Source organism: Anopheles moucheti, chromosome 3 (assembly GCF_943734755.1).
Source record: "Anopheles moucheti chromosome 3, idAnoMoucSN_F20_07, whole genome shotgun sequence".
NCBI classification, from domain to species: domain Eukaryota; kingdom Metazoa; phylum Arthropoda; class Insecta; order Diptera; family Culicidae; genus Anopheles; species Anopheles moucheti.
Window position 1 is genome coordinate 50,441,461 of NC_069141.1, and position 12,076 is coordinate 50,453,536.

General features: G+C 40.2%; 1 protein-coding gene across 1 annotated transcript; it reads left to right on the top strand.

Annotated features, from left to right (window-relative positions):
- The first annotated feature begins 2,485 nt into the window (after positions 1-2,485).
- LOC128304248 (LIM homeobox transcription factor 1-beta-like) lies at positions 2,486-11,959 on the top strand. Its single transcript, XM_053041407.1, has 4 exons — positions 2,486-2,600; positions 9,813-10,017; positions 10,571-11,337; positions 11,423-11,959. The coding sequence occupies exons 1-4, from the start codon at positions 2,486-2,488 to the stop codon at positions 11,740-11,742; spliced, it is 1,407 nt and encodes a 468-aa protein (XP_052897367.1). The 3' UTR covers positions 11,743-11,959.
- The last annotated feature ends 117 nt before the right edge of the window (positions 11,960-12,076 follow it).

Consider the following 12,076-nt stretch of genomic DNA (forward strand, 5'->3'; position numbering starts at 1 on the left):
ATAAAACTAAAACCAAAGAAATTACTCTACGTGAGACATCGAATGCATATACGATAGAAAAGTTATTTTTAATCTTTTTGCAACAAAAACAATCATTTTGTTAGCGAAATGCAAAATAGAGGTACCAACATTTACAGTAAACGTATGTGATGTTAAACAAAATGGCACAGCCTAACGACTGACCATCCAGTTCAAACTATCAACAGTAACAATTAAAACCAAACTAACCTCATAACTAACCTCATTCGTGTTGTAAAATAATGACTTTCACCGAAGAACTGTAGGATTGTTCCAAAAGTGTACTTTCAATCTTGCCCAACACCGTACCGTTGTTTGGACATTACAAGGCAACCAGTGTTGTCCACCAGTGTAAAGAAGCAACCGAAGTAACTCTCCGCCATTACGATTTGTTGCTGTGGTGATTTTGGGGACAAAGACGATGGGTGTGTAAATATGAAAACGGCCTTTTTCAAAACGGAAAGTTTCATTATCGTTTTTATATTTTATATTTTAGAAAAACAATCCCTTTGTGTCATCGGTTACTTGTTTTAATAATTATATGTGTGTTTGTCATGCTTTAAGATTTTTCGAATTTTTCTATTTATTTCAAGCATTGAATGGTTCAATGATGATTGAGATACAAAACAAAATTAATACTTTTATTATTGAACACCGCTATACGTAGTGGATAGCCTTCTGCCCCTCATTACGTTTACAACAAATTCCAATTACAACAATTTCCAAATAATCTCCAATATTCTATTTTTATGTATATTTTAAATGCTTCAAAATATTTTTACTTAAATACACAAATTTTACTTTCGTATTTCCATGAGCACGGCCAGGCCTTACAAATTTTAATTTCAAAAAAATTCAATTAAAAAGTTTCTTTAAAGATTTATGCTGTTTTATAATCTTTTTTATTGTTATTTTAATTATAATCAAGCAATATAAACAGCACCACATAATTGCTGGTTTTCTATGACTGCATTACTGAGTAGGTGCACTTTCATTTCTGCGCACAGGGTTAGAAATCGGTCCTGTCGTGTACATTAACCTCTATTACTGACCCGCCCGCCCATCCACTATTGAAAACAGTTAACTAGTATTTCATTTATGAAATTTATATACACAAATCTAATTTAACATTCTTGTAGATAATACTGTAGATAATATAGAGTAAAATTAATGAAAAAAAAACAAAAAGCTGTTGAAGAATAATATTGATTCTTGCTCAAAGTTGTAAAATAATCAAGCGCTACACTAGATAAATTTGAAAAAATTTTAAAAACTTAGGACGATTATAAACTCTTGCTATGGAATGTTGTTGTATGGAAACGGTTTTGTTGTTTCACCAAAACTGTCGAATTCGATTTCATATTTACACACATTTTCCACCGGTTTGTCGTTTTCCCCTCGCTACACAATAAAAAAGTAGAACAGATTGTTTTTACTGTTGTTATCTACGTTATTCATCGAAACAGGCGTGGCTACGTCTTACCTGGGACAATCATCGCACCATGGCCATGGCACATGCGCTATACGCGTTCGATGCCTTCGAAATGCACAGATTCTTCTGCCAGCTGCATTTCTTCGACCACACACCACACACGCACACAGAGTCTGGTCTGGGAATCGATTTATCGATAAACCACCGATTTTTGAAGCATTCGCTTACGTTGGTGCCTCAACCAACGACCTACCGTCTGGATTGGAGCGGAACTTTTCACCCCCTTATTTTGACACCCCTACCCAAAGCACTTTGGTTCGTTCTTCCCCTTCTTCAATGCGTATACCGTGCTTCGGCGCCCATTTTTCCACCATCAGCTGAACAGTGTGCGGTGAGAGCACACTCTCTTGCGAACGTTTTTCACGATTGCATTTGCGTTTTCCTTTACACACTATCTCACACGCACACACGCTCACACAGTAAACCAGAGTTTCCAAAGCATGGACGAAGTGAAAACGCCTGGATGGAACCCTACACCGGCGGGAATCAGCCGGACTGACTGGTTCGAATCTGTCGCACATGCGTTTTGTCGTTCGTAGCGTACGGACGTGTTTGGTGTGCAACCGCGACGTTCCAGAGACCCACGAAAACATCGACGAAGAAATACATCGATCCGTGTGCCGTGCGTATCAGCAGGGGTTGATGTGAAGAATTGATTGTGAAGAAATGTTACCACAAGTCGGAAACAGTACAGTGCAAAGTGTGTTTTAAAACACGACAATACTTGGTTCTCCATTTCTAAAAGGGAGTCTCGTTCGTTTGATTTGCGTGCTTAAATACGTGAGTGTATTGGATGTGGGCGACAGTGTGGGCAACCGAGTGTGTAATTCTATGTGCAATTGTTATCGATCTAGACACCATCGGAACAACTCGAAAACCCTCAATGATCTTTTTTTAAAGCTAGTGAAAATCTGACCAATAAAAAAACAAATTTGAGTGATTAAACAGCGTCCCACGCAGGAGAATTTAAAAAAGATGCTGGAGTTTTATCACAATCTCAACATTAACACCGGTCTACCACCACCAGCACCAAACGCCGACACTAATTTAAAGGATAATAATAACATGCTCGACGGTAACGAACGGACAGGTAGGTGGACACGAAACATGTCATGTTATAAATCGCTAGAACAGATACTTAAGAATTCGGGTCATTTGTGACACTAAACTAAAATTATTTGAATCTTAGGTTTTATTTCATTTAAAAGCTTTAGATCTATCAGCTGCTTTACATTTTGCATTTATATTTTCTAAATCATGTTGTTGAAAATGTTTCTAGGCCTGCCATTTGTGGCTTTCTGTGACTTTATTTACCCGTAAGCTTGATAGTAATTCCTGCGTACGAGGGATTGGTCCGGATGGGATTTTGGTCCCGTCCGTTCGTGTGATGACCGGCGCCGCTATTTGCATCCTGACAACATTTGTTTTTAGTCAGGTTTTGTTGAGAATTATTTGCTGACAATTAAAAATACACTCTCCAATCATTGAAATGGATCGCAAATGAACTTTAAAAAGAGTTTGTGAAGAATTACGTTGTTGATTAACTTAAAAAAAACAGAATAGAGAATATTTTATCAAGCCATAGTCCTGCAATTTCAACATTGAATGTAAAAGATGCATCATATAAGTTTCCGTGTTAAATACATGCACTTTGTGAGATTGCATGAACTGTTAATTAGCGTTACAAATACAACCTTTAGACGATACAATGTAACGTATTAAATTGTTAAACTGTAAGACGTAGAGCAACATAACCAAGCAGTAATATCTGCTATTGATTAAAAGCTTAGTTTACAGTCATTTCCCGAGTGCACGTGAATAATCGCGTTCGCGTAAGTCGAATTCTTTTAATAATATTGTCTATATTTAGTATTCGTCGATCGGACACTTCTTTGCACGTTACGAAACACATTCATAATTGTTATGTCTTTAGAGTAGCAAATGAGAGTAGAATTTTACCAAAAACATTTTTTATCAAAGTAAACTGAAACGTATTTTTGGGAAGATTTTAAATTTTGACAAATAAAAAAAACTGAATTCCTCATATAAAATTACACGAACTGTCCAAATTTAAAATTCGCATAACTCGTGTGTCACATAACGCGGAAAATGTCTGTACTGATGTAGTTATTGATTGGTCAATCAACGGATTGCTAAGCCCACTCGAAATAATACAAAACAATTTTTAAATAGCAGTCACTGATACAGATTTTTTACGTAACAGTTTGTGTTACAACAGGAAATACTTAACGGATATGTAATAGACTAAAACGCTAACGGACGGAGTTGGACGCACGCTGGAGATTAACACGATTTGAAGAACTCAAGTTCATTTGCAAACCGTTTCCATATAACAAACAATCTGGATGTTCTGAATGTTATAACTGAATTTTATGACTGTTATAACCGTTTTAGTAAATTTAAATGTTTGTTGTTTTCCTGTCGTTTAGATTTTTTTTAATTTATTTTAATTTAATCGCGAAATTATCATTTGAATGAAAATTTACCCTTTGGCAAGATTAACCCCAATCCGAAGGTGCTCTTACTTAGCTCAAAATCAAATCGGTTGCTCAGAACCGGCTCGCACCGGAAGGAAGTCACACAGGGAACTCGACGAGGTTCGATGGATTCGGAAATATTTGCACACGGGTAAACAAGCCCCACTTCCTGGGGAGCCGCCCTTGCGGAATAATCTGTACGCAAAAGGCAAAGTTTCCTAAACAAAGCAAAAACAATACGAGAGCCTCATACAAAACCCCAACGGTTGGTTAACTGGTTTTTCGCGGAAGATGCTTTACAGCAAGCCTTCTTCTTCTATTTTTTTTCTTCGCGGAGAAGATAGTGCGGTACGAGGGAAAATGGTACACGAGGTGACCTACACCGCGATGGAAAGCGCATGCGAACAGCTTCAAACAGCAAGCGACAGAGAAAGAGATAATCTTTTTTTGGCGAAGAAGGGACGCCTTGCATGTAACAAGGACGTAAGGATATCTTTTAATCAATTCCAGCACCAATCTACGGGACGCCATTTTTGGAGAACCATCACCAAGAGTTGGTCGAGTGGTAGGAAGGAACTCAAGCTCCGGAGCAGCAATCTTTACTCTCGCGTTAACCGATTGCATTACCGTCGATGGCCCGTGTGGTGGGTTTAATGGAAAGTGGAAATGTTGAAGATACTGTGGCCACTTTAACTTTTCCCCCGGGGGTTTTAGCCTTACCAACCTTCGATGATCCTTCGGGCCAACATTCCTATTACGATGGCTCGATTTGCTCAAGCTACGACCATTAGCGCCCGCTCCAAAACGGCGAAGACACATTTCGCAAATTTCGAGCTCGAGTGGCATGAGGCATAAGTATCGGAAGTGCTGCAGGTGGACGGCAGTGGAGGAAGTTTGAGAAAATGCGAGCACATAATACCGAGGCCTGGCCGTGGAAAGTTAACACTTCAACTAAACATTGACTAACCGGCATCGGGTTTTGCTGGTTGGAATAAAGTACTCAACTGTGCTTACCGACCTTTTGAATACTCCACTCGGCAGCCACAAACCTAGTCCGGATCGGACATCCTGCCGTTTGGTTGGATTGGATCCGGTTCTTAACCTTCCACTTCCACTGTCCGTTTCCTGGTACGGAAAAAGTGAGTTGGAAAATTTGACCCCTCCCTCACCAAAACCCTTTGCCAGGACGAAGGAGGAACGAACCGTTTCACCGGGTGGCCAATCTAAGGCCACCAAAAATGACCGTAATCGATATTCGCTTCGCTGGCTCTTAACTCTTAACTTTAAGAGGACGCGCTTAAGACCGATGGAAGACGGACGCTATTGGGAACTCTTCCCACTTTAGCTTCCAAGCGCGGGCCACAAATTCATACGCATCACCGCGTCAATTGAGAGGCGGTAATGTGTTCTTCAAGAAGCTAAAAATATCGATGGGCCATTTCCGCCGCTGGTGTAAGACGATCCTTTGCCGGAGCTTAAAGCGTTCATGATGTTGCCCGTGGAAAAGTTTGTAGCTTTAATGTTCAAACTTTAATGGGTAAATTACTAAAGCCGTCAGCAGGCATACGACTTGACGTCATGCAAGCATACGACGTAGGGTCAACCAACATAACTTATTTGCAAAACTACGATACGATAGTGTAGTGCGCAGTGGTTTAGAAATATAGTGCAAAATGAAACTTTTAAAACAACTTTATATTGATATTAGTAACAAACAAAACATGGTTTTTTACAACCAATTTTAAAAATACTAAAACACAATTTTACAAGAAATCAACAAACAGTAAACAATTAGACGAACTTTGCTCTGCAGCAAATGCATGTAACTAATAAAGTTAATAGCAAATGAATCAGAAAAGTTTATCATAACGAATTATTATAGATGATGTGGTAAATGGCAGTTAAATCTATAAATCTAGCTGAGTCGTTTTTTTATTGCTGCTAGATGCTGCTACCCAGTTAGCCAAAACCCGATATCCGACCCTTCTAAGACCGATATAGGACGGTCGTATAGCGGTCTTAAAGCATTACTTACAGCAGCAATTATAAGACTTCGTGAAATATTTAAAACGGGCCATAATTATAGCATATGAACCATAAAATTGAAATATTTCATTTTTGTCGTGAAATTTCCAACGCAGTTTCATTTCTTGCAAAAGTTTAAATGAAATAATTCAACCGTTAAAATCCTTCGTTGAAATATATTCGTTCTTTATTATTTCTTCGTCGAGTTTGTGATGACAGTTCATACAAATCAACATGAAATTCGCCAAATCAATGACCTCTTCGTCAGTCTCACATTCATCATCACTAGAGCTGCCGGAGACACTAGGAACAGCGTTATCTTCCTTCTCATCGATGAACGATGCATCGCCAACAAGCTCTTCTGCTGTGTCACAACCTGGTTTCACTACACCTTAAACGAAGAATGAATTACTGTTAAATTTTAACCAATAGTCTAAATAATAGACAATAAAACAAACCATCATCAGTTTGGTTAAATTGTAGCTCTGCGGCAGTATGAGCAGTATCTTCGTTTCTCAGTTCGTCCAGAAGTCGATTTCGTCGGTACAAAACACCACTTTTTTTAAGTTTTGCGCGTAGTTTTCTTTTGATATTTCACTTTAATTTAATTCACACAACCACAAACCACAAATAAATCCAAATTAAACCTCTCCAAATCTCTATCAATTCATATGAGATAAAGCACGCGTTGGAATGTCAAATGGCAATGCCAAATTTGACAAAGCAATTTTCGTTGTATTTCAAGTCTTCGGCAATTGAACGAAATTTGTGAAAACTTTTAAGAACGAAACAGTTAAATATTGAAAGTTTTCCAGTCATTTGAAAAGTTTCTGTTTTTATTCCCATTTATTCTCTGTTGGCATGATATAAAATAGCACGATTTCGAACCAATCTGCTTTTACGACCACAAAGTCGTAGTGTAGAACAAATGAAAATTCTACGACCCTAATCAGACTCTGTGGTCGTAGTCTGGTTGGCTGGGTAAGAATGTGCTAACTGTATTTAATTTAAAAAAATCTGTAATGTATGTCCATCAAAATGTTTCCACAGTTACCCAAACCTAATCTCTGAAATGTTGTCTGATAATAGGGAAAAAGACCTGTTTTACAAACAATCAACAAATAACAACAGTGTTTTCCCCAATTGAAAAACGCAACGTCAATCCTTTGCGGGAATTGAAACACATGATCGTGATATTGATTAGCCAAATGCAATCATATAAAAAAATGCAATACAGGGACGATATGGAGATAAAAACGAAAGGAATACAAAAAACACATTCCAGCTTTATCGTTTCGTCGTTGTTCTGCTCGTGCTGCATGTTGTATGATTTTGTACATGATTTATTGTTATTGTACTATCGTATGCTGAGTTCTTGCTTCGCACCTGTGTAAAAACCGACCCAAGCAAACAGACCACCCCAAACTCCATCGAACAAATTGCGGAACACACGAAGCATTAGACATGTATGCGAGTGGGTGGAAGGAAGCACGCGCTAACTAAACAGCTGATAAGGGCCACCAACACAATATCCCTGCGTAAGGTACATTGCGTTGTTTGCATATTCACCGTCGGTAAATAGTGTCACCATGTGGCAAAGGTTGAAAAACAAGCCTCACGTTTCTCGTTCCAAACGGAAGAATAAAGATGCAGCGAATGGAAATTGTTCCAACAATTATCAATAAAATTGTTAATTATCACTTCAATCAAAACCAAACCAACAAGAATTTTCTTTTAATTCTTCAAATCGGTCAAACGGTCATTACACCTTCCCAGTTTTTATCGTTTACAAAAATGATCAACTAAGTAGCCATTGCATCAGCGCCATTGCCTTGACGCGCGTACTTAAATCAAATGGTTTGAAATTTAATGTCATAATGGCCCGTTTTGCCGGGTGGCCATTTTCATGCTTCTTCCATTTTTGTTTTTCAGTTATATTTTTATTTTTATTACACCATAGTAAATTCATCACTTTCGCTGTGTAAAACGACCACCTTCCCACCCATTCATGACCCACATAAGCGAAGGCTTTGTCCCCCGGGGGAGTCGTAGTGAAAAATTACCGCACACTCATAACTCACAAGCAGTTGATAAATGACCGATCGTCGGGATCCATAAATACCAACACACGCACAACCACCCCCCACAGCGCCATATACAGGACACTACCAGTACAGCATTCAGTGCAAACAAAACAAAACATCGTTTAACCTTCGTTTGTATTCCTCACTCTGGTGACAAAAGTTTTGCGATTGAGCATAACGTCAGGTCATTCCGAATTTCCCAGGTCCCCCCTCCATTCCATTCAGCATTACCCCAAATAAACAAGACCATTTTATTGCGATTGTAGCCTTGTATCCGCTCCGTTTTTTTTTTTTTGCATTTTGGACCAGTGTGGGTGTTGTTTGCTTATGCACTTGAAAGTGTCCGTCCATACGCCGTTCTCATGCCAAACTATACAAATACGATACGATACAACTTATCTCCATGTCACATGGGGGAGCCCGCTTGGGTGTTTGTTGCAGTGTGAGCATTAATCTGTGCACTACCACGCATTTGCCATTAATTCATGCACATCCGTCGTACTCGAAGTCCCGTGAACAATTAACTATGTTTATTTACACGTGTTAAATCGAAATGCGTTTTTATCGCATTTTAAATCAAATTGGGCAATGAGTTTGTACAAAGCTCTTGGCCGTGTGGAAAGTGCCAAACCTTGAAGGATTTTTAGTCGTCGCTTCGTTTGGAGCAATGATACGTTCTCTACTCAGTAGTCGGTAGTGATGTCACGTTCGACCAGTGCCTACTATATCTTAAATCTATTCAGATAATGTTGAACCTGCACTCTCAATTCGCATAGAAGAAGTACTAGACGACACAACCGGGATATTCCAACCAAACCAAATTTCATCCGGATCTGTTCCTGCCACAGCATGAATTGATATAATAGGGTTATTAGATATACTTCTACTAAGTAATCAAATTCCAATACGTTCTTGATGAGTGCTAGAGGATCGGTTTAGATACGCCTACATTCCTACAAAAGCTAAATAGTTTCATTGATATTTTTATGAAATACATTCAATACATAGTGCGATGGATTATGCATTAATGTATGTGTATTTCTATTAAGTACTCAAATAATCTATTAACTTTTTTATAATTGCGAGGGGACCGATATAGATAAAATTAGATCCACGTTTAAACCATTCGGAGAATCACATTAGTTAGAGATAATTACGCTCTCTAGATGAATTTGAAATCGCAAGCATTGAAAAATCTCTTAAAGTCGTGTTGTTTGATTTTGACAATAAATAGTGCCGGTAGATTGTATGGCCCCCAACCAGTATTACCCGGTTGCATAACGTTTCCGTTCGAGGCTCAACCGACTGCTTCCGGTGGAATTTGGAATTATGTGTTGCAAAAGGTCTGCCCTCAACCCACTAGATTTGACCGGCAAGTACCTGTTCCAATGACATAAGTACCTTTTTTTTCAATAAAGTGTGAAGAAATCAGTTAAATGTGTTCTCGATGACGGTGTTTCCTATATTTACTAACGAGTACTAAATAAACTGTTTTATTTACCACATATTGTGCTACAAGTTAACTATTTGTTTTATTTGTTAATTATTTCTTAATATTCAAAAAACAATCATTATACCGCCTTAAAAAAAAGCAGCAACGGTCACCAAAATTCAGCAAAAACATTCGTGTCTTATTATTTCTATCAAATAAATTAATATTTATATAAATCTTTTCCATTTTTTCCCATTGGGCAGATATCGTCGGTACAATCAAGAGTGAAAAGACGCAGGAAATATGTGAAGGATGCGGACAAAAGATAAAGGATCGCTACTTCATGAAGCTCTCCCCGGACCAGTTCTGGCACGAGCAGTGCCTTCTTTGCTGCATATGCCGCATTCAGCTAAACCAAACGTGCTACACCAAAAACACCAAGGTCTATTGCAAGGACGATTACTATCGGTGAGATTTAGCATAATTAGAAACAAACAAAAAAACAATTGCTCTGCGACGCGCACGCGCTTCCTCTTCTCGTCAAACAATTTACCAGATTGAAGAAGTAAAGTAATGTTTAAAAGTTAAGTAAAGCCAGCATAAAATAGCAGATTTACCAAAAATAAGCCACGGTCTAAAAATGTTTCACGCCCTACAACTGCCAATTCCAATTCAATGCTAGAGACACAGATATGAATGATAGGCATCACACCATTACGGACAGGTGACCAACACACCTCGCACGGTATACGGTTGTTGTGGATCCAGTAGAACCCGTTTGCACAGCGGTAAAGTTCAGACAGAAGTGTACCTTGCCTGGGTGGCCCACTATGCCGTCGGCGACTCATTATCACCATGGCACGATCTGGGTACTGGTTATGCGACAACCACGCGATCGACAGTGTAATGAGAATCCAGGTTCCCCTTCCTTGGGCTGTGCGCGTCACACAAAACTTGCCTTCAAATCGTCCGGTGGTGCAGTTGCTAAATTGTTTCTCCCTCTGCCTCTAACTCTTGGTAGGATTTTCGGTGTGTCATCCGTTCATCAGCAGCAGCACCAGCACCAACAGCACGGCCAGCAGCGGGACTGTTACGGCTGCGGAGAACGTATCGCACCGAGCGAGTTGGTAATGCGGGCGAAACATCTCGTCTACCATCTGCACTGCTTCCTGTGTTACACCTGCAATCGGCCGCTACAGAAAGGTGAACCATTCTCCATCCGTGCCGGCAAACTAATCTGTCAGCATGACCTGGAGAAAGATTTCTACGGCGCTGCGGCAGCGGCGGCGGCCGCAGCTGCCATGCATCACCATCACGGTGCTGGTGGTGGTTTACCGCATCCAACGCATCTTCCACCTACGGCACACCTGTACGGCGATGGCGACGAGTATCTGCTCGACGATGGACTCCGGACGCGCGACGGTCGTCGTGGGCCGAAGCGACCCCGGACGATCCTGACCTCTGCGCAGCGGCGTCAGTTTAAAGCTTCGTTCGATGTGTCACCGAAACCTTGCCGCAAGGTAAGGGAAGCATTGGCAAAAGATACCGGTCTCTCTGTACGGGTAGTTCAGGTGTGGTTCCAAAACCAGCGGGCGAAAATGAAAAAGATTTCGCGAAAATCTAAGACGAACGCTAGCGGGGCAGATGGTGAGAAGAACCACTCGGATAAGGAGGATAAGTCGATCAAGTTGGAATCGCCGAGCAGCGATCACAGCCACTATCTGGGTCTGGACAGTTCGTACAGCTCGTCCAGTCAACCGTTGAATCCGAACCTCCCGTACTCGCCCGGTAAGTGTTGACCTTACCGCCCCCACTATCTACGCTTTCTAGACATTAATAAATCTTTCTATTTTGTGTCCGGGTCTTGTTCCAGATTTTCCCGACAATTCCGATGCCAGCCTGTGCAGTTCAGACATTTCGCTAGACGAAAGTTTCGACAATGTGGACGAGGCAACGTCCGATACAATGTCATTACAAAATCTCGATCTTCAGCCAAACCTTAGCAGCAATGGTGGTGGGATTGGCACATGTTCCGGCCCTCCCGGTGTACATAATGGCCCACAGCAGCTAGTCAATCACAACAACAATACCATCGGTTCGATGATGTCGAACATGGCCGGCAGCATTACGCACATCGATAAGCTCTACCTGATGCAGAACTCCTACTTCAACTCGACGCAGATCGAACAGTGACCTGGAAGTGATGGACCAGCTGCACGTGAATTGAGCGCAATCGAAACTAGTCAATGAAATGCTGCGTTAAGAAAAAGAAAGCGCGGAAATCTATTATTTTACGCCTGGAACTAATGTCTAATGGGTCGGTTTGAAGCTGTTACCTTCAAATAGGTTCTTAATTTATGAGATTGGTAGTTTTTAGTAATTTATTGTTGTTGAACAGAGCTTCAGTTTAATTCTCCGGGGCGCACAGTTTTCTGAAGAATAGCAAGATGATTCATGAAGTCTAACGATCAATCGACTGGTTTGTTCAGAGTGGGACACAAGAACAATTGCGCTATGATGAAAAAAA